Source organism: Stegostoma tigrinum, chromosome 1 (genome assembly GCF_030684315.1).
Source record: "Stegostoma tigrinum isolate sSteTig4 chromosome 1, sSteTig4.hap1, whole genome shotgun sequence".
Taxonomy (NCBI): domain Eukaryota; kingdom Metazoa; phylum Chordata; class Chondrichthyes; order Orectolobiformes; family Stegostomatidae; genus Stegostoma; species Stegostoma tigrinum.
This window is the reverse complement of record NC_081354.1, coordinates 76,062,927-76,086,856: the sequence shown is the minus strand read 5'-3', so window position 1 is coordinate 76,086,856 and position 23,930 is coordinate 76,062,927. Positions and strand designations below refer to the sequence as shown.

The window sequence follows — 23,930 nt, the reverse complement described above, 5'->3', positions numbered from 1 at the left end:
TAGGTTTGTGAGCTAAGTTTCTTCCTTACCATCTCTCTCTGCTGCTCTTCATCTGAAGAATGATGAACATCAATCCAGCCTTCGTCATCTTCATCATCCTCCTCCTCAACTGAACTTGCACTCTCCCATCCACCTGCAACACCAAAATGTTTTAACAAAAAAGGACAAAATAAAATACAACAGTAAACTACCAAAGAAGAAAAAGCAGATTGCAAGAGCTTCCACCAGTAAAAAGAAAAGGAAGTAGACTGGGACTGGGGAAATTATAATAGGAATTAAAGAAGGGCCAAAAGATGTGGCATGTCGGCGCAGTGGTTAGCACTGCTGCCTAACAACGCCAGGGACTGGGGTTCGTTACCACCCTCGGGCGACTGTTTGTGTAGAGTTTGCACATTCTCCCCGTGTCTGCGTGGCTTTACTCCAGACACTCCTGTTTCCTCCCACAGTCGAAAGATGAGCAGGCTAGGTGGGTTGGCCATGCTACATTGTCCATAGTGTTCAGGGACTCCTAGATTAGGTGGGTTAAAGGGAGATGGGTCTGAGTGAGATGCTCGGAGGGTCGGTGTGGACTCGTTGGGCTGAAGGCTCTGTTTCTACACTGTAGGGATTCTACGAGCTATTTTGCATCTTTCTTCACAATAAAGAACATCTTGCTAAGGTGATTAAGTCAGTATGGAAAACAAAAGCGTATAGTGCAGACAGAAGTGTGCTGGCATGGATAGAAGATTGGCTGGCTAACAGGAAGCACAGAATAGACATATGTGAGTGGTCAGCAGGATGGGGTACGTCCAGCGATGTGCCATAGTATAAGCGCTGGTTTTACAATTTATGTAAATGACTTGGATGAAGGGACCCAAGGTACAGAACACAGAACATAGAACAGTACAGCATAGTACAGGCCCTTCAGCCCACGATGTTGTGCTGACCTATTATCCTACTAAGGTTAATCTACCCTGCATATACTACATTTTACTATCCTCCATGTGTCTATCCAAGAGTCGCTTAAAAGTCTCTAAAGTATGTGACTCCACTACCACTGCCGGCAGCGCATTCCACACACCCACCGCTTGCTGAACTTGCCACAGTGGGTCAACTCTCTTCCTCAAAAGGCAATGGAAGCAGAATTTTTTTTATTATTCATTCATGGGATGAGGACGTTGCTGGCTAGGTCAGCATTTATTGCCCATCCCTGATTGCCCAGAGGGTCAACCACATTGCTGAGTGTCTGGAGTCACAATTAAGCCAAACCAGGTAAGAATGGCAGTTCCCTTCCCTAAAAGGCATTACTGAACCAGATGGGTTTTTCTAACAATTGTCAATGGTCTATGGTCATCATTACAGTCTTAATTCAAGATTTTTTTTCCTGCTGTGGCAGGTTTGGAATCTGGGTCCCCAGAACATTAACTGGTTCTCTGGATTAACAGATAAAACCACTAGGCCATCATCTCCCCACTGAGCTGCACCTTCCTGTTGAATTCCACTCCTTTGCAATGTTATGACTATCCATTCTTTCCCTCAATCTTCTCATTCAACTACATAGAATTTCATGCCCCACATACTGGCACATTTCTCCTCAACCTGCAAGTTTAAAGCTATTTGCCCATCACACCTTGTCTATCTCCCAGACTATCCGTTTTGGGCAATTATTACATTCTTTGCGGTAGTGTACCATCTCTTTTCAATCTTTGTACAGCCTTTGACCCAACTGTTGATACTGACCTCCTCCTCCTCCTCCTATGGTCCATCTCAGTGGAATTCCTCCCATTTGATGTCACACTTACCCATTCAATCACATATAGCTAGAATATCTCCAGCAATGGTGTCTTTACCCCCAGTGATGTCTTCTTGGGGTACTTACCTCTTCTTCAACTTTCTGACTGTCTATCTTCATCTCATTTACCACCTTGTCTCAAATGTCCCCTCTTTGACCAAACCTTTGGTCGTCAACACCTACTTCCTCCAAGTCTCCTTCTAGGGTTTGGCATGCAATTTCTGTCCAAATATTCCTACGTGAAATGCCGTGGGACATTTCTCTACATTAAAAGGGCCACTTAGTGAAAAGTTGTTGATAATACCATCTAAAAACCTGATCTCCACCACTGCATCATGTTGTGTTTTTCTAGGCAAACTGGAAAAGATGGCGGTAGCTTTTCTTTAGTTGTACATGTGCAATGAAATTCACCAAACGAAATCGAAAGGCACTGAGATGTTTACGCCGAGATGGCTTCACATCCAGAACTAGTTGGAGACAGTGGCAGCATCTGATGGCAATTAGTATCGTCAGATAAATTCGGGACAAGATAGAAAAAAAAACTTACCATCATCCTCTTCACCCTTGTCTTCTAGCACTTCTGCACCTGGAATGTAGTCTTTAGAATCCAGTTCACCATATTCATGACATTTAGCTTCCTTTGAGGCTTCTGTAGGTTTGCCCTATCACAAATGTACATTTCCAGTTTGAAAACAATGCCAAGCAAGTCTTCCTTCTGCCACATAGCATTTAATAACATTTCATTTTTGCAAATTTTGGTGTTTTGGTCAGTCTTTTCTCTGCCTAGATGCCATTTTAATATTTTAGAACAGCCTGACTCTCTGCTCCTCAAGTTTCTTGCCTGTGCGCAGTACAGACATTGTACTCAACAAAGATGAGGCAAGACATGGAATGGACCATGCAAAGTTTTCTGTATAAAAGACATTACTGCATCTTGTGAATGTTCACAGCACGTTAAATCATGGTAAGGGTATCATAGAGTCTTCGCAGTTAATTGCTTAGGACCAAAGTTCCTCATTAGATTACCTTACTTTCACCGAGGAGCTTGCTTTAAGTAGGGCTATCTGCTGACCCAGAACTTCAGTGCTGAGAGTAGCCTCTGGATTTGCCAGGAAGCTAACACTAATTATCTGCTTGGGAACTAAAGAAATTGGCAATACAAAGGTCAGTGCAATTAACTGTGAAGACTCTGTATGATACCCTTACCATGATTTAACGTGCTGTGAACATTCGCAAGATGCGGTAATGTCTTTTATACAGAAAACTTTGCATGGTCCATTCCATGTCTTGTCTCATCTTTGTTGAGCACAATGTCTGTACTGCGCAAAGGCAATAAACCTGAGGAGCAGAAGAAATTGGCAACACAAAGGTCAGTGGGCTTTAAAGCCAGGCTGCAGCTATAAAAAGTTAAGTTCACAGCCATAAAAGTAAATTAAGATCAAAAGATTGTTTCCACACACTGCAATCATACATCAGCACACAGGCGATATGGCCTATTGGAAATTTGCCAGCTCTTTCAAAGGGCAACTTACCAAGTTCTGTTTTATCCCACCAACACCTTTAAGATACCAGACTGATCATCTGATATTCAGTACTGGATGAGAAATTTTCTACAATTCAACTTTGATAAAATCTGAAGTTGTTGGTCTGTGCCATAAATTCCATGCCACATCACCAACTCCACCTCTCTCCCTGGTAACTGGGAAGCTTAACTAGATTGTTTACAGCCTTTGGTCATATTTGTCACCCCAGGATGATATTTCATCCACCAATCCATGACATGTTTTTGACAAACTATTTCTAGCTCCATATTATCAGTTACCTCCACGGCTGCCTCAACTCAACTAGTTCTCAAACCCTCATTCGTGCCTTTGTTAGTTCCAACCCCAGCTACTGCAATGCATGAGTGGACAACCTCCCAGACATTGTTTTGAACAGTTGAGGTCATCTAGAACTCTTCTGCCTACATCCTAACTCACACCAAATGCCGTGCGCTGACATATGTCGCTCCTCAGTTAACCATGCCTTGATTTTAAAATTCCCATCCTTGCTTACAAGTCTCTTGTTTTTGTCCTCCCCATCACTATAATCTACAAATCCACAATCCTTCCAGATAACAGCAGTCCTCTAATTTGAGCATCTTAAGCAGCCCTTATTTCACTAGTTCCATTTTTAGTGGCAGTGTCTCCAGTTGTCCCAGTCTCTCAAATCCCTCCCCAAAACTCCTCACATTTTTACTTTTCCTCTATTAAGACACTTATTAAAATATACCTTCTTGATCAGGGTTTTGGTCACCAGCTGTAACGTCTCTAAGTGGCCAGCTGTTTTCAACGTCTCTGTGTAGCATCTTGGGATACTTTCATTACATTAAAGGTACCAGACAAATAGAAATTGTGGTTGACATTGCTGCATGTTTGACTTTCTTCCACTTCAAGTATTTATCTAATTTCATTTATAAAGCAACTGTTGAATCTGGCAGCACGTTCCAAATCAAAAAACACTCAAAGTAGAACTTTTCCTGATTTCACATCTCCTTCTTTTGCCAATCATCTTAAAGCTACGATCTTTGCTCACTGGCCCTTCAGCTATTGGAAACAGTTCCTCTTCATATATTATCCAAACCGTTCAGAATTTTAAACACCTCCATCAAATTTCCTCGCAGTCCTCTCTATTCTAGGGAGTTTCTCCATTCATTCCTATATAATTGTAATCCTTCATTGCTGGAATGATTCCATTAAATCATTTCTGTACCATTGCCAAAGTCTTTACGTCAAAACAACTTACCCGGTCTTTCTTGTGCAACATCTGAGGGTTCATTGTTCTGAAAAGCTGAATCAAAGATCTGGCAGACATCATTACGTCTAGGGGAAAGAATACAACTTAAGAATGCAGGCTTCAGAAAAAGACACCACCACAACAAATCCCCAACTTACTCAATAACGGACGCTAACACACTCACTTAATCACAACTGCAAATTTCCAAACTAAAAAACTTCAGAGAATGCACCTTTGCTATCTAATCCTGAATGACTGATATTCAAAAAGGGAGTTTACTCCCAACTTGTATCTTTTGGCAGTCAACTGGAAAAATGAAAGCAATAAAAGAAAATTGAATTTGCACTGGGGCAGATACAGTCTGTCATATTGCAAATTCAGTACAAGTTGTACAAGATCCAGTAGCATCTGATGACTTAGCATCTGAAATAAATGCTTCCTTCTCCAGGATTTATATCCCTCGCCTCAGTGAGCTTAACTTCTGTCACCAAATATACAAAAAAAGGGGCTTTCCAGAAAACAAGAAACATCAGAGCCACTGGCTGGATTTTGGAAGTGCTCATGAGTTGTGAACGAAAGCAGGTGAGCCTAGAATGTTCCAGCACGACTGTGTGTGCCAGTTTACCAGCATCTTCCCACCTCTAGGCCATTTTTAAAGGTGGCAGCTTAGGCATGGAGAAGGTCCCCTGTGCCCTATCAAAGCATAACCCCTCCATAATAGTAGTCTGGCTGCTGCAATCATTTTTTCAGTTTATTTAAAAAAAAAGTGAAGCCACCCCCATCTCTATGTAACCTCTCTTTCCACTGTGTGTATCAGCAGGCTGCAGCTCCTTCAGCTTTTATTAGCCCTGCTTTCATCTTGCATTCTTAACTAGACAGTCAGAATGGCCTTTGGCTACTGATAGGCAGTTCCTTTGACTAAAATGTCAGGGGTGATGACTTATGATATTGAGTGGGGCTAGAATGTGCCCAACAGAAAAACCAAGCCCAGAATATCTGCAGTCGTATATGTGACACTTCCATGAACCCATCCAAGTATTTACTCAGCAGAAATCTCTTAGTTGACCGCATTGGCAGAACGATAAATTGTTAATTTAAAGGATGTGACACTCAAGTCTTATGTTCTCTCATCTGTCAGCTGTGCCAGTGAAAATTTACCGAGTATTCAACATGATAATGCTAGAACACATTGAAGTCACAAATTGTTGTAGACACAAAATTATTTTGAAATGCTGTTGCTGCTCCTCCTCCAAAGCCATTGCTGACTAACATCTTAGGAGTACACTAGTGCAGCAAAATCGAATGCTTGAATCTGCCCACTCACTTTTGTCTTTGTGTGTCTTGTACTGAACAAGGTCCTGGAGCAGATCTTCTGTGATGGCAAGTGGACATCGCGCACTTATTTCTTTGATGGTGTTAATCCTGTTGATGAATAGATTTGTTTTGAGATGTTAGTTCACTAATCTGTAAACTTTCAGACTCGATTTCCTGGAGCATAGACATCGACAAAGACATCGGAGCATTTGTCAATCTTGAGAATCCTGATCACTTCTGTGTTTTACTGATTGAGTCACCATTATTTCTGTTGCTGTACATAAACGATTTGTTTTCCTCTCAACAAAGAAATCACTATTTCCCCTTTGGTAGCAACAGAGCCTTATGGAAGTTAAAATGGGACATCCACTAAGTCAGCAAGCTGAAACAACAAACATGGGCAGTCTACTTGATTTTGCAAGATATCATAATTATGCCCATTTGTGACCTCACCCACATTAACAGTGTCAGCAGGGATCAGAACAGAGACGCTGAATAAATTCAACCTGTCCCAAACTCAGATTAACTGAGCCAAAGATACTCCAACCCTTCTTTCGGTTAAGTTCAGCAAACAGGGATTAAAGTTTAGTTGGAACTTTTTGACCTCAGGCCCATAGTGTCGCTACCTGGAACACCAACCTACAGATTAGCCAAGGAACTACACCAAAGACTAAAACACCTAGTAGAAGACTCCCACCACTCCATTCGCTCCACCCAAGAATTCCTGAGACACCAAGATAGAAGAGGATGAAATAATGGTCTCCTTTGACGTAACAGCCTTGTTCACATCCATCAACATCAACCTGGCCAAAGAAACACTGATGACATTATTAGAAGAACCGAAGACATGTACACCAAACACCACCAATCTCATCAGCAAGGACAACATCAAGCTAGTGGACCTATGCCTCACCACCCACTTCACTTTCAATAACAAAACCTACAGACAAACCAATGGTACACCCACGGGATCTCCGATATCGGGGTTCGTAGCAGAGGCAGTAATGCAGAGACTCGAACAAACAGCTCTGCCAATCATCCAACCCAAACTTTGGGTCCGCTATGTGGATGACACCTTTGTCATCACTAAACAAAACAAATTAGAGGAAACATTCAAGACCATCAATAATACCCTTTACTGGCATAACATTCACAAAAGAGGAGGAAAACAACAACAAACTGCCATTCCTAGATGTCACAGTAGAGCGAACAGTCAATGGGGAACTTCAAACCAGCGTCTACAGGAAAACAACACATACGGACCAAATACTGAACTACAGGAGCAACCATCCCAACACCCACAAACGAACCTGCATTAGAACATTATTCCAATGAGCCACCACACACTGCAGCACAGAGGAACTATGCAGAGCAGAGGAAAATCACCTATACAGTGTAATCAAAAAGAATGGGTACCCTATGAACACAGTCCGCCGATTCCTCAGCAATAAACCCAAACAAACAGACAAAACGGGCTCAGAAACCATAACCACTCTCCCCTACATCAAAGACATTTCCGAAATGACTGCCAGACTACTCGTACCTCTTGGCATCAGGGTAGCCCACAAACCCACCAACACACTAAAATAGCAGCCAATGAACTTAAAAGACCCTATACAGACAACAAATAAAACGAATGTCATCTACAAAATACCTTGCAAGAACTGTGACAAACACTACATTGGACAAACAGGCAGAAAGCTAGCCACCAGGATACATGAACATCAACTAGCCACAAAACGACATGACCCACTATCACTAGTATCCTTACATACAGATAAGGAAGGACACCACTTTGATTGGGACAACACATCCATCCTAGGACAAGCCAAACAGAGACATGCACGAGAATTCCTAGAAGCATGGCATTCCAACCGGAACTCCATCAACAAACACATTGATTTGGAGCCAATCTACCATCCCCTGAGAAAAAGAACAGGAAATGACATCACCAACCCAAGGAAACCTAACCAGATAAATAGAAAGCGGGACATAACACCAGCGCTTCGTCGGAGGCTCACTGATGATGTTACCCAGAATGGTGATGAAACGTCTGAAAACGAACCTTCCAGCTCAGCGAGCAAACTCACATCCAGAACCTCAACCTGAGCTACAAATCTTCTCAAAACTCACTTTTTGATCTGTTCCACTCAGTATCACAATACAAAAGACATTTGTCCACTAAGTCATTAGCTTATTTATGAATGGAACAAACAATTGTTTTAGCATTTAGTAGCTCGCTAGAAAAAAATTGCGGGTTCCTTTATATTGAATATATATACATATCTGACAAAAAAACTCAAAAATTAATGCTTGTGATACATACCCAACCGTCATAACTTCACCAGAATTTCGGTCCGTGACAAAGTTGTTTGCTACAGTCATTACCATTGTTTGGATAATCTAGAAAACCAAATAATACAAATATGAAAGCATGTTTAATCATAGTAATGCTCACAATTGGTGCATTCTTCAACTAATTGGGACCATTATTAAGGATAAATTTAATTCTCCCTTACAGAAGTAAGAGTTATGAAGGAACAAGCAAGACACATTTCTTAAGGTAACACAGCGTGAAACTGGATGAACACTGCAGGCTAAGCAGCATCAGAGGAGCAGGAAAGTTGACGTTTTGGGTCGAGAGCCTTCTTCAGAAATGGGAGAGGGGAAGGAGATTCTGAAATAAATAGAGGGAGAGGGGGAGGCAGATACAAGATGGATAAAGGAGAAGATAGGGTGAAAGGAGACAGACAGGTCAAAGAGGCAGGCTGGAGCCAGTGAAGGTGAATGTAGGTGGAAAGTTAGGGAGGGGATAGGTCAAGGAGGTGGGATGAGGTCAGTGGGTAGGAGATGGGGGTGTGGCTTGAGGTGGGAGAACAGGTTAGGGAGGCAGGGATCAGCTGGGCTGGTTTTGGGATGCGGTGGGGGAAGGGGAGATTTTGAGGCTTGTGAAGCTCACATTGATACCATTGGGCTGCAGGGTTCCCAAGCAAAATATGAGATGCTGTTCCTGCGTCTTTCGGGTGGCATCATTGTGGCAATGCAGGAGGCCCAGCATGGACATGTCATCTGAGGCATGGGGAGGGTTTGTTGAAATGGTTTGCAACTGGGAGGTGCAGTAGTTTGTTGCGAATGTAGGTGTTCTGCAAAGTGGTCCCCAAGCCTCTGCTTGGTTTCCTTGATGTAGAGGAGGCCACAACAAGAACAACAGATACAGTATATCACATTAACAGATGTGCAGGTGAATATCTGTCTGATGTGGAAGGTGTTCTTAGGGCCTGGAATGGGGGTGAGGTGGGAGGTACAGGGACAGGTGTAGTACTTGCTTCGGTTGCAGGGAAAAGTGTGGGGGGTGGTGGGGCTGGAGGGGAGTGTGGGGCGGACAAGGGAGTCACGGAGAGAGTGGTCCCTCTGGAAAGCAGACAAGGGTGGGGAGGGAAAAATGTGTTTGGTAATGGGGTCGGATTGCAGATGGCTGAAGTGTCAGACGATGATGCGTTGGATTTGGAGGTTGGTGGGGTGGTACGTGAGGATGAGGGGGATTCTGTTTTGGTTATTATTGCGGATGGGGGTGTGAGGGATGAGTTGCGGGAAACACAGTCGAGGGCATTTTTGATCACTGTGGAGGGGAAGTTGCGGTCCTTGAAAAAAGAGGACATCTGGGATGTTCGAGAGTGGAATGCCTCGTGTTGGGAGCAGATGCGGTGGAGGCGAAGGAATTGGGAATAGGGGATGGCCTTTTTACAGCAAAGTGGGTGAGAGGAGGAGTATTCTAGGTAGTTGTGGGAGTCGGTAGGCTTAAAATGGATATCGGTTTCCAGTTGGATGCTACTGATGGAGACAGAGAGGTCCAGGAAGGAAAGAGAGGTATCAGAGATGGTCCAGGTGAACTTAAGGTTAAGGTGGAAGGTGTTAGTGAAGTGGATGAACTGTTCAAGCTCCTCGTCAGAGCACGAGGCAGCGCCAAAACAGTCATCAATGTAACGGAGGAGGAGATGGGGCTCAGGGCCAGTGTAGCTTTGGAAGAGGGCTTCTCCCACATATCCTACAAAGAGACAGGAGTAGCTTGGACCCATGTGGGTACCTATGGCCAGCCCCCTTTGTCTGTAGGAAGTGGGAGAAATTAAGGGAGACGTTGTTGAGGATGAGGACCAGTTCGGATAAGTGGATGAGGGCGTCAGTGGAGGGGGACTGGTCGGGCCTGCAGGACAGGAAGAAGTGGAGAGCCTTTAGGCCATTACTACAGCTCCCAGTCGCGAACCATTTCAATTCCCCTCCCCCACAACTCCTTGGACGACATGTCCATCCTGGGCCTCCTGCATTGCCACGATGATGCGACCCGAAAGATGCAGGAACAGCATCTTGTATTTCGCTTGGGAATCCGGCAGCCCAAGGGTATCAATGTGGACTTCACAAGCTTCAAAATCTCCCTTCCTCCGACCACATCCCAAAACCAGCCCAGCTAGTCCCTGCCTCCCTCACCTTTCCTCCCACCTCAAGCCCCACCACATCTCCGACCTACTAACCTCATCCCGCCTCCTTGACCTGTCCGTCCTCCCTGGACTGACCTATCCCTTCCCTAACTCCCCACCTACATTCACCATCACTGGCTCTAACCCCGCCTCTTTGACCTATCTGTCTCGTCTCACACTATCTTCTCCTTTATCCGCCTCTCCCTCTCTCCCTATTTATTTCAGAATCCCCTTCCCCTCCCCCATTTCTGAAGAAGGTTCTCAACCCAAAACGTCAACTTTCCTGCTCCTCTGATGCTGTTTGGCCCGCTGTGTTCTTCCAGTTTCACACCGTGTTATCTCAAATTCTCCAGCGTCTGCAGTTCCTACTATCTCCGTAACACATTTCTTAAGGACAATTTTAATTGGGTTTTATTTATGCATCGTTGGACTGAGGGAGAAAACAGAACATCCAGTGGAAAGCTACATAGACACGGGGAGTGTACGCAAATTCCACAAACCAGACAGTCCCCCAATGCTGGAATCAAACCTGCATTCCTGGCACTGTGAGGCAGTGGCTCTAAACACTAAGCCACCACATCGCCCAGGAAATAGGGAACAGTAAGTAGTGAAGCAGATCACAGCAGATTTTAGAAGGGTATTGACAGACTGATGAAGAGGGCAAATACATTGTAAGACTTAAGACATAGGAGTAGATGTAGGCTTCATCCCATCAAGTCTGCTGTCATTCAATGAGGCTGCAGCTGATCTGACTATCCTCAACTTTGTTTGCGTGAATTGTCCCACAATTCTTAATTCACTTACTGACTAAAAATCTGTCTATCTCAGCCTTGAACATACTAAATGATCCAGCCTTCACAACCCACTAAAAAATTCTACAGATTCACTATCCAGAGAAGAAACTGCTCATCGTATATATCTTAAACGTGTGACATCTTATCCTGATATTATGTCTCTGGTCCTAGACTTAGCACAAGGGGGAAACAACGTTCTAGCATCTATCCTGTAAAGATTCCTAAGAATCGTGCAGGTTTCAATAAGGTTGACCCTCATTCTTCTAAATTTCAACAAGCACAAGCCCAATATACTTAACCTCTCTTCATAAGGCAGTCCCTCCACACCCGGTGTCAGCATTGTGAACCATTCCTAGCCTCCAGTGCCAGTATATCTTTTCTTAGATAAAGGGTCCCAAATTCGTTTAAAGTATTCTAGCTGTGGCCTAAATTCAGCCTTGAATAGTTTTTCAGCAAAACCTCCCTAATTTTTACATTTAATTGCCATGAAACAACATTTCATTTGTTTTCCCTATTACCTGCTGAACTTGGATGCTAGCCTTTTGTGATTCCTGGACAAAGACTTCTAAATCTATTCTGTAGCCTTCTATGGTCTTTTTCATTTAAATAATATTCAGCTGTTCTCTTCATTCTGCCAAAGCCTCACATTTTCCCACATTACAATCAATCTGCTAGGTTTTCGGCCACTTACTTAACTCGACTATATCAGAGCTAACACACTCTCTTATCCTCACCACTTGCATCCCCACCTATTTTTGTGTCATCCAAATAACCTCTCCATCGGTGAACTCAACCCTAGCTCCCCACATGACAGGAGGGTATACTAACCACTGTGATAATGAGAAACTAACAAAATATTTGTGAACCAGCTGCTCTTTTTAATAATAATGACAATCATAATAAAAGTGGCTAGTTGCTATTCATTAGGCTGGCATTAAAGTTCAGATTTTTACTGAACTCAATTTTCACCATCTGCCATGTTGGGATACAAACCCACATGCCCAGAACTTTAGCCTAGGATCGTGGGTCTCTAGTACCAGTGACACTACTACTATGCCACCATCTGTACTTAAGAAAGAAATTAGATTTTTATTGAATTATATTTTTTTAGCATAGGTATAGAAATACTTACTAATAATTGTCATGCTTAGCATAACGTTGCTTCAGGGAAATTGTTTTCTTTCTCTCTTAAAATATATTAAAACAATCCCTAAAAGCTGAAATTTCGTTCAGGCTTCCATGTTAGCATTCCAAATTGGAAGAGTGGAACCTGGTGCAGCAGATTATCTAATGCAAATATTTAATAAGAGCCAAAGGATGTTCCTGGCATAATACAAACTGGCATCAAGCTCTGAGGTGGGCAATGTGAGTACTTATCCTTTGTTCACTTTACTCCTAGAAGGACGCAAAGGGGTCATTGACATAACAAAAACTACTAGCACTGAAAAAGAGGGTATATCAACAAATGCTTGGAGTCAGATGGTCCTGGTGACTGGTACAGCTCACCAAGCGGCTGCCTTCTTCAGATGGAGACTTGAGATGGAAGAGGAGGAAGACCCAGGAAAGAGTTCCCTAAAAACCTTGGCTAAAAAGCAGAACGATATATTTACAACTTTAAGGAGATCAACACACTCTGTGAGTAACGTCTGTTATTCTAAAGAGGAAATATTTTAGATTTTTGACCATTACCTCTGGTGGAACAAGTTGATGAGTGGCCTGTGCTGCATAGAGAAGGATCTTGGTCACATCTAAAAAGGGGACATGGAAGGATCAAATATAAATATATTAAATGGCACTGCTACAAGTAAGTAATACTGTAGACAGACTCACCTCTTTGGTGTGGTTGAAGGAAACGTTGTACGAATGGGTAGAAGTTAAACAGGAATAACTGGCAAGGAAAAAAAAACAAAAAATTAACAGTGCACAAGGTTATTCATTCCTGACTACATGGACCAAAAGCTGCTTTCACCTAAAGGAAACAGTGTTAATACATGCCATTACCATCAAGCCAAGGGATCAACCATGGTTCAATGGATTGTACAAAAGGGCATGCCAAGGGCAGCACCATGCATACCTAAAAATGAAGCATCAAGGCAGCAAAGGCACCATATAAAATGCTTAAGTGCCAAATAGCAAACAACAGATACAGCAAAGCAATCCCACAACCAACAGATCAGATCTAAGCTCCACAGTCCTGCTATGTTTGGTCATGAATGCTGGAGGACATTAAACAATTCCCTACAGGACACAAATATTCCCATCTTTGTAAGAGTCCATCATATCAATGTGAAAGATGAGGCTCAAGCGCTCACAGCATCACAGATAGTAGTCTTCAACCAGTTCAATTCACTCCATGCGATATCAAGGAACGGCGGTGTTGGATACCAAAAAGCCTATGGGCCCGAACAAAATTCTGGCAAGAATGTTCCAGAACACAGTGCCCCCTAGACAAACTGTTCCAGTACGACCACAACAATGCATCTACCCGACAATGTGGAAATTGTCCAGTTCTGTCCTATACAGAAAACATTAGGCAAATTCAACACAGCCAATTACTGCCCAATGAGTGTGCTCTTGATTATCAGTGAAGTGATGAAAGGTGTCATCAACAGTACTATCAAGCAGCACCTGGTCAGTATCAACCTGCTCCATGATGCCCAGTTTGGGTTCTACCAGGGCCATATATTACAGTGTTGGTTCAAACATGGACAAATTAGCTGAATTCCAGAGGCAGGTTGAGAGTGATAACCCTTGAATCAAGGTTTCATTTGGCTGAGTGTGGCATCAAGGAGTCTAGCAAAACTGGAATCAATGAGAATTGGGAGAAAAATCTCCTAACCCATAGGAAGATGGTTTGGTTGGAGGTCAATCATCTCAGGTCCAAGCTATCTCTGCAAAAGTTCCTCAGGGTAGTGGGCTGAGGCCCAACCATCTTCAGCTGCTTATCAATGTCCTTCCCTGTGTCATAAGGTCAGAAGTGGGGATGTTTGTTGATGACTGCATAATGTTCAGCACCATTTGCAACCCCTTAGATACTGAAGTAGTCCATATTCAAATACAACAAGATCTGGACAACATCCAGGCTTGGGCCAACATGTGTGAAGTAACATTCACACCACTCAAGTGCCAGGCAATGACCATCGCTAATAAGGGACAATCTAACCACCACTGCTTGACATTCAAATAGGGCTGCCATCACTGAATCTCCCACTTTCAACATCCTGGGAGTTAGCACTAACCAGAAACTGGACTTGCCACATAAACACAAGTGGCTACAAGAGTATGCCAGGGACTAAGAATAATGTGGCTAGTAACTCACCCCCGACTCCTCAAAGCCTGTCCACCATCCACAAGGAATGTGATGGAATACTCCCTACTTGCCTGGATGAGTGCAGCTCCAATAACACCATCTAGGACATAGCAGCCCATTTGATTGGCACCATATCCACAAACATCCACTCTCTTCATCATTGATGCTCAGCAGCAGTAGAGTGTGATATCTACAAGATACGCTGCAGAATTTCACCAAAGATCCTCGGGCAGCACGTTCCAAATCCACAACTATTTCTACATAGAAGGACAAGGGCAACAGATACAGGAGAACAACACCATCTGCAAGTTCCGCTCAAAGCCACTCACTATCCTCACTTGGAAATATATCACCATTCCTTCATTGTTTCTGGGTCCAAGGCCTGGAATTCCCTCCCTAAAGGCATTGTGGGTCGACCATGGCACATGGACTGCAGTGATTTAAGAATGCAGCACACCATCAACTTCAAGGGCAACTGGGAACAAGCAATAAAAATCTTGGCCAGCCATTATATTCATGCCCCACGAGTGAATAAAGAAGAAAAATAATCTCTCCAGTAAAAGACATGAAAAAAAAACCCAGATTTCCCTGCAATGGCCAGTTTTCTGAGAAAAATCTTTATTCTGAAAGGAGAAAACACTTCGACCAATGGGTCACTCTTGAAGGTAGAAGGATAATATGTAGCAAGTCTTGGAGTCTGTTGCTTTGGTGTTCTTGCACATGTGGTCAGATCATCTTGCATAGGAAAATCAATTTTAAGATGTTCTTTCAATCATTTTTTCTGGAGAAAAGAAAAAGATTTCACTTTGAACTCATGTGGAGGGCTTCGTTTCTGAGAAAGGAGAGAGATCAGTTGGGCAGCTTGCTCACAGCAAGTTTTTTTCAGTAGAATCCCTACAGTGTGGAAATAGGCCCAACAAGTCCACACTGACACTCGGATCAACTAAAATTGCCTGTAGTGTTCAGGGATGTGTGGATTATAGGGGATGGGTCTGGGTGGGATGCTTCAAGGGGCGGTGTAGACTTGTTGGGCTGAAGGGCCTGTTTCCAAACTGTAGGGAATCTAATCTAATCTACAGAGCCCTGCACACAATGGAAATTTAGCACAGCCAATCTACCTAGCCTACACATCTTTGGACAGTGGGAGAAAACTGGAGCACCCGGAGGAAACCCAAGCAGACACAGGGAGATTGTGCAAACTCCACATAGAGAGAGTCACTCGGGGTAGAAGTGAACGCTGGTCCCTGGTGTTGTGAGGCAGCAGTGATAATCACTGAGCCACTGTGCCACCCTGAGTTTTGCTCCAACTCAGCTTGTTCTTCACAGGCTGTCCTCCAACGCAACCAGATAAGAAGTTCTCCAAGCCTGCAACTGTTCAAAAACCAGCCCCAACAGGGACTGCAATAAAGCAAGTAGTCATAACCTCTCTGATGAAGGGTCTAGGCCCGAAACGTCAGCTTTTGTGCTCCTGAGTTGCTGCTGGGCGTGCTGTGTTCATCCAGCCTCACATTTCATTATCTCAGTCATAACCAGTCTTATGATTTCCAGGAAGCCTTGTGGGCAACCAGCTCTCCAGGGTAAACAATTCCACAGATTCACTATTCTCTGAGAGATAAAATTTCTCCAGATCGCTGTCTCAAACTCAGAATAATGGGCTAATCATTTAAGACACAGATGAAGAGGAACTTTGGCTCTTAGGGCGGAACACATCTATGGAATTATTTACTGAGGAGAGCTAGAGACTGGCTCAGGGCTTGTACAGTTTAGCAAGACATTTTAGCATTGAATACATTGGACTGGGAAAGGAGTTTACCAGCAAAGTCAGTTGAGGGGAAAACAGCAGACATTTAAGAAATAGTTCATGATTCACAGCAGAGATATCTGCCAATAAGAAAGAGGAATTCTAGCAAGTGAATAAGATAACCATGATTAATCAGGTAAGTCACATTAATAAAATATACAATGTGGCAAAGATTATTGGTAAACTTGAGGTTGGCAAAGTTTGAAATCAACAAAAGACAACCAAAATCAAATTAAAGAGGGAGAAAATAAACTGAGGGTAAACTTGCAAATAATATTGATGCAACAGCTTCTTAAAATACATAAAAAGGAAGAGAGATGCCAAAGTTAACGCACGCCCCTTCAAGGACAAACCTAGGGATATAATAATAGGGAACCAAGAACTGGCAAAGGAGTTCAGTAATACTCTGCATCATTCTTCACGAGTGTTAGGGAAATTAACAAGGTTAAAGGCTGACAAGTTTCCAGGACTTTGAGACAGACCTTAAGATATTAAAATAAGTAGCTGCGGAGATAGTGGATGCATTGGTAGTAATCTTCCAAGAATTGTTAGATTCTGGAGAAGTCACAGAGGATTGGAAAACTGACAAGGTAAATACCTTTATTAGAGAATGGAAGGAGACAAAAGGAAAATAGGTAACTATAGGTCAGTTATTAGAATCAATTAAAGTCTATAATAAAGAACATAAAAGTACAGAATTTGAAAATACATAATATAATTAAGCAGAGCTAGCATGCCTCACATAAGGGAAAATATGCTTGGCAAATTTACCAGAATTCTTTGAGGAGGTGACAAGCAGGATAAATAAAAGGAAAGCAGTGGATGTAACAAATTTGGATTTTAGAAGATGTTTGATAATGCACCACACATTAACCTACTTAAGAATTGGAGGTGTTATATTAGTACGGATAGAGGATTGCTAACTAATGGAAGGCAAACAGCTGAGAGGGGCAGGAGCAGATCTGTAACTTGGAGTACCATAGGGGTCAGTGCTGCGGCCACAATTATTTACAACATATATTAATGATTTGGACAAGAGTAGGTAATGTTTGATAGTCAAGCTTGTGGATGACATAATAGGTGGGAAGGAAAGTGGTGATGATGTTGGGGAGTTGGGGGGGAGGGGGCAGTAACTCAAAGAGTCTGCTGAGGGATATACACTGGATGAATGAGTGATTGGGCAAAAACTTAGCAGACGGAATAGAATGTGGAATATTGTTGGTAAGGCTATGGAAAATACATACATTATTATTCAAATGGAGAAAAAAAACAGCTTCAGCACAGAGACTCCAGGTGGATAAACCATAAAAAAAACTAGCATACAAGTTCAGCAGATATTAGGGAAGAAAAATAGAATGTTGGCCTTTATTTCAAAGGGAACAGAGTATAAAAATGGAAGGTTTCGCACTAGTTAGACCACATTTAGTTTTGGTCAAAAAGACTGATGTTCACTAGGTTGATACCGGCCATAGAATGATTGTCTTACGAAGAGAAGTTGAGAAGGTAAGGCCTGCACTCACTGAAGGTTAAAAGAACAGAAGGACAGCGTATTGAAACTCAAGATTATTCAGGAGCATAAAAGGATTGGATACGAAGCTCATGCTGCATATTTCATTAGTTCACATTACTGAATCTCGATTTCCTTCATAACACATATATTATTTGAACTGCAGCACCAAACATTTAAGTAACACTGTTTAATACGGAATTAACAAAAATCACCTCATGAATCCCAATTAGCCTTGATATTAGATCCATCATCATCATCTTAACTTCAAATCTTTCCTTAGAATCTTCTAACTGCTTGAAAAGTTTTTCTGCAAAACCTGTGGCAAAGTAAGTCATTACACTTTCATCAGTGACACAGCGTAAAGTAAATTTTGACCAAAGAACAGTTATAGAATAGTCCTGATATCATGAACCAAGTTTTCACATTCATTAATTTCACTCAAGTCAATGCTATTCAGTGAGAATATTACTCTAAAGGATATTAATTCTATTCTAGAATCTGAAGTCTTTCACTGTATAAGAAATATTACTGCCATCAGCTTGAATGGTCTCAAGTTTTCTAGTGGACAATCGATAATCAATGGCATGAACATCTAACAAGTGCCAAACTTAACAAAGTTATGCGGTAAATATTCAAGTAATCTATGATCTGACAATAACAATTGAAAATTAGTGCAATAGGTGTTTTGGGAAAATTATTGCCAATGGAATGGAAAGGGGGAAAATCTTGTTGGCACTAAGACCTTAACCCTATACATGAAAAACTATTAAGCCTCTACATGTCAGTAATCTGTTAAAATTCCAGGAAATTAACAAAATTACAGAAGCTTGATGGATATGAGGTAACAAAGTGTGGAGCTGGATGAACACAGCATGCCAAGCAGCATCTTAGGAGCACAAAAGCTGACCTTTTCTGATGAAGGGTCTAGGCCCAAAACGCTAGCTTTTGTGTTCCTGAGATGCTGCTTGGCCTGCTGTGTTCATCCAGCTCCACACTTTGTTATCTTGGATTCTCCAGCATCTGCAGTTCCCATTATCTCTGGATATGAGGTAATGTCTCTTCTACAAATTGAATAAATCCAGAAAATCCCAGATCACTGTTAAGGCAATAGTAGGACACTATGGTTGCCCATACAGCTCCTGGATTTGGGAAGATCAAGTCAGCTGTTGTTATCACTCATAGTTGTTACCTGATAACTCTGACCACAATGTCATCAGCATGCGCACCATCAAGAATGATGAATAGTGCTCCACATAGTCAAATAAGCCTCTCAATATTACTAATTATAATCATGACGCAAGTATAATAATGATTACTGAGACAATACACTAGACAACAATCACTGGCCATTTGGAATGCATCATAGTTATGGAGGCAATTATTTCAAAAGTGACAAAAGTACAACCGGGAAGACAGAATCTTCATTGGGAAATGGTTATGCTTGTCAGAAATGTTCACATTAAATTAAAGTCAAGCTTATTTCTCACCTTGTGGATCATGAATCAGATGAATAGCTGAAAAATTAAATACTTCTGCTTTTCTCTTCTTTTTATGTTTCTGTAATAAAATAATTTAAAATTGCTTTTAAATTGTTATGGCTAGAAACAGAAATAGTGTCAATAGCAAGCCTCAAATCAAGACAGTTAGCCTTAAAAAATAACCTAGATAAGACAACAGAAGTCATTTTTGGAGCTTAATGCTCTTTACTACAACATTCCTTTCCTTCAAATTTACAAGGTTTTTGTACTTATTCAGATATATTATTATTCAGTCTTAGTAAATGTAACATGCCCACATGTGATAGCCTATGGCTGTATCAAGCTGTTCATTCTCCATTATCAAACTCAAGGGAGTATTACAGCACTTAGACATCCTTTATTACCCATATGTCTGACATAATTGAATATGGCTACCAAGTTAATGTCAATTTGCACTGAATGATGAATAGTTCCATGATAAAAAGGCACCCAGAAATAGAAATAGCAAGCCACCTTTAATGCCAGAAAACACAAAACATGGGAACTAAACACAATTTCCACAACTGAAAGCCTGTGTCGAGATCAGAGCACATCTTATCTTAACGTGTTTAATCTTATCTCAATTCACTGCTTTCTTCAGCAAAAATTTAGAATTGTCACACATTGAGGGGGAATAAGTTATTAGATAGACTGCTGATTTCACTTGGAACACTTCAGTGTTACCGATGTAGGAATCTCTCACTTGTTCCCTAAATTACCAACTTCCTCCTAATTCATGCGATACACTAATTTTAACTGATTAAATTACTAATCTCCATTTCAATTATTACTCAGCCACACAACTTCACTGATGAAATAAATTGCTTACCTTTAGGACTTTCAAAGCCTTTTGTAGTTTTTTCTTGTTTTTTGTAGTTTTCTTTGCCGTTGAATATCTCATGGTCATATCTCGGGTTGTTGGACCTTCATCCTTCAAAGAAGTTGATGACAGGATAACAGAAACTTCTTAATTTTATATGGATTTACACAAAAATAATATCTAATATATGACAGGCAGTTGCTCAGCCAAATCAGAGCATGTTGGTGTTTATTATCCATTTGTGCAATAGTGCTAACCCCACATGCCTGTCCTATTCTCTTATCCAGTTACTCTCCTTTTCCTCAACCATGTATTCCGCTTACTTATAAACACTGCCATAACCTCTGCTAATATCCTCAACTCTAGCAATGTCTCATTCTCCTTGCTATGAAAATGTTTCCCTGCTCTCTGACCCAAGTCTCTTCCATCTAACATTAAAGGAAGAATATGTTGCTAAAGTCACAGTGAAAAATGAGGTAGTTGAGACAGTAGATACATTGAAAATTGAGAAAGTTGTTAGAAAGGCTGATAGAGATTAAATTTGCTAGCTCTCCAGGACTAGATCAGATGTCTTGATGAATACCGAAAGAAGTAAGAGAGGAAATAATGCAGAGAGCAGCTAAGTTTTCTAATCCTGCCTGGATACAGGGAGGTGGTATTGAAGAAGTGCAAATGTTACACACCAGTTCAGAAAGTGTGCAAGGATAAACACAGCAATTATGAGCCAATCAATTTCATCTTGGTTGTGGGCATGCTTTTCAAAGTAATAATCAAGAATAAAATTAACAGAATTTAGACAAATGTGGATTACTTAAGGAAAGCCAGCATAAATTTATGAAGGGCAGAAGGTGTTGATGAGAAATGCCAGGGCGGCACAGTGGCTCAGTAGTTAGCACTGCAGCCTCACGGCACCAGGTATCTGCGTTCAATTCCAGCAACGGGCAACTGTCTGTGCGGAGTTTGCACATTCTCCCCGTGTCTGCGTGGGTTTCCTCCAGGTGCTCCGGTTTCCTCCCACAGTCCAAAGATGTGCAGGCTAGGTGGATCGGACATGCTAAATTGCCTGTAATGTTCAGGGGTGTGTGGGTTATAGGGGGATGGGTCTGGGTGGGATGCTCCAGGGGTGGTGTGGACTTGTTGGGCCGAAGGGCCTGTTTCCACACTGTACGGAATCTAATCTAGTCTAATCTAACTTGGTTTCTCTCTCCAGGGATGCTACAAAATCTAATTCCAGCATTTTCTGTTTCATTTTTATTTTAGGATTTCCAGAATCCAGTGTTTTGCTCTTGCATCCACTCCTTCAGTTTATTGGCCCTAAGGCAAAGAACCCCAGCTGTTCAAGTCTTTCCTCATACTCTTAATTCATCATGCCAAGCAGTGTTTTCATAAATCTGTTCCGTATTCTCTATTATCCTGACAATGTGGAGTCACCACTTGCACACACCACAGTAAATGTCACATCACGGTTTTATACAGATTAATTATAATTTCACAATTTGCATATTCAAAACCTTTTCGCATAAGACCCAGTACATTTTTTTCCAAGACATTGCTTCCAGTGTCTTCTGGACCTCCAAATTTTTTTGCTCTTCCAATTATCGTTCTTTTCAGAATTATTAGCTTTGCCTTTTATTTCAGTCTTGCTTGCACATTAAATCACCAATCTTTCTCATTCTGTATTCAAACCATGCATAGATATTGAGCAGAAGCAGCACCAGACTGGAATCCTACCATTCCGAAAAACTGTGCTCAATTTATTTCTACTTCAAAAATAATCTTTTCAAACTTACATCCGATTCTGAATCACTGTCATTCTTCTCATCTTCATCTTTACCCAGAAAGAATTTCAAACCTCCAACTAAAATCTGAATGTTAGAAATAAAGGTCTTTTGTATAACAAAGCTAAGGCAGCAACATGAAACATAAAACTGAGAAGTTTTCAACTTATATTCATTGAACAGCAGCTTTTCTCTTATGAAAATGGTCACTGCTTAAAATAGTGCTTAAGATTGGAACATGGACACGTGAGATGAACAAGTATTTGAGTGAAAAGTCTAAGTGAGTAAGGAAGAGAAGCTGAAAGGATGTTACTGGAAAACAAATCAAACACAAGATTTGGGGAAAAATAGAAAGTAGTTGACTCAAGATTAAGAAAAATAAAAAGAATTAAGAAACATTAAACAACTGCAATACTTGTACGAAGTGTTCATGTAGTTACATTGTGGAGAAAAGGAAAATCATTAGCCAACTAGCAAGAATCTAATATAACTGAAACAAAAACAGAGTTGACAGGAAATGGGATTCCAGCACGCAGCAAGATTAAATGACTTCATTATCAGCAATGGAGTTGAATGTGGTTGAAAAAATCTTGCTGCATTTAAGACCTGTGCACTTTTTTAAAAGGTTGATTTTAACTCCTAAGAAAGTAGTCTGTGTTTGCATACAGGCTACTTGAACTTAGACATAAGCAGAATGTCTGTGCTCATATCCTCTGAGCTTATGGGTGAAGGAGCTGAAGACGGTTGTACCAGCAGCACCATACTGAGGGACTGCTGCAGAGATGTCCTAGAGTCAAGATAATTGACCTCTGACAGTGACAACTATCTTCCTATGTGCTAGGTATGACTCCAACCAGCGGAGTTTTATCCCCCTAATTCCCAATCATTCCAGTTTTGCTGGGGCTCCCATTTGATGTCAAGGGCTGTCACTCTCACTTCACCTCTGAAATTCGGCTTTGTCCATGTTTGGTCCACAGCTGTAATGAGGTCAGGAGCGGAGTGGCCTTGATGGGATCCAAGCAGTGTTATTGAGCAGGATACGACTCAGTAAACACTGTTTGATAGCACTGTTGATGATCTTTTCCATCACTTTGATGATTGGCAATAGATTGAAGAACAGCAATAATTGTTTGGGTTTGATTTGTACTGCTTTTTGTATACAAGTTGTACTTGGGCAATTTTTGCTTGGTCAAGTAGATGCCAATATTGTAGCCACACAACAGACTTGTGAGAAAGATTATAGCTTGTAGAGTAAAAGATATGGGGATAGCATTGTCTATACAAATTTGGCTAAGTATATGGAACAGAAAGTAATAGTCAATGATCTAGGTTTTGGCAATTTCAGTTCACATATTAGGGCGGCACGGTGGCAGGACGGCACAGTGGTTAGCACTGCTGCCTCACAGCACCAGAGACCTGGGTTCAATTCCAGCCTCGGGTAACTGTCTGTGTGGAGTTTGCACATTATCCCCGTGTCTGCATGGGTTTCCTCCGGGTGCTCCGGTTTCCTCCCACAGTCCAAAGATGCAGGGTAGGTGGATTGGCTGTGCAAAATTGCCCATAGTGTTCAGGGATGTGTAGATTAGGTGGGTTATAGGGGATGGGTCTGGGTGGGATGTTCTGAGGTTCGGTGTGGACTTGTTGGGCCAAAGGGCCTGTTTTCACACTGTAGGGATTCTAATTCTAATTCAGACAATACAAAACTTGGAAGGATTGTGAACTGGGATGAAGATTTTTTTTTTTAAGTAAGTTATCATAGAATCCCTACAGTGTGCAATCAGGCCCTTTGGCCCAACAAGTCCACACCGACCCATTCCCCTTTAACCCACCTAATCTACACATCCCTGAACACTATGGCCAATCCACCTAGCCTGCACACTTTTGAACTTTGGGAGGAAACCGGAGGAAACCCACGCAGACATGTGGAGAATGTGCAAACTCCACACAGACAGTCGTCCAAGGGTGGAATCAAAATTGGATCCCTGTCGCTGTGAAGCAGCAGTGCTAACCACACAGCAATGGCAGAGAACTCCAAAAGGACATAGTGGGGCGGGGAGATGGCATTCAA

The 23,930-nt window shown here is 41.8% G+C and overlaps 1 protein-coding gene across 2 annotated transcripts in view; it reads right to left on the bottom strand.

Moving 5' to 3' along the window:
- The window catches only part of sdad1 (SDA1 domain containing 1), a 51,574-nt gene that overhangs the window by 9,696 nt on the left and 17,948 nt on the right, over positions 1–23,930 (bottom strand). For both annotated transcript variants that reach the window (XM_048543383.2, XM_048543391.2), the window contains exons 7-17: positions 21,875–21,949; positions 20,094–20,195; positions 19,235–19,304; positions 17,960–18,063; positions 12,957–13,014; positions 12,816–12,874; positions 8,187–8,263; positions 5,871–5,968; positions 4,556–4,632; positions 2,319–2,433; positions 30–133 (exon numbers count right to left, since the gene is read on the bottom strand). In XM_048543383.2, the coding sequence (XP_048399340.1) occupies positions 30–133; positions 2,319–2,433; positions 4,556–4,632; positions 5,871–5,968; positions 8,187–8,263; positions 12,816–12,874; positions 12,957–13,014; positions 17,960–18,063; positions 19,235–19,304; positions 20,094–20,195; positions 21,875–21,949 (939 nt within the window). The remainder of the gene's footprint in view (positions 1–29; positions 134–2,318; positions 2,434–4,555; positions 4,633–5,870; positions 5,969–8,186; positions 8,264–12,815; positions 12,875–12,956; positions 13,015–17,959; positions 18,064–19,234; positions 19,305–20,093; positions 20,196–21,874; positions 21,950–23,930) is intronic.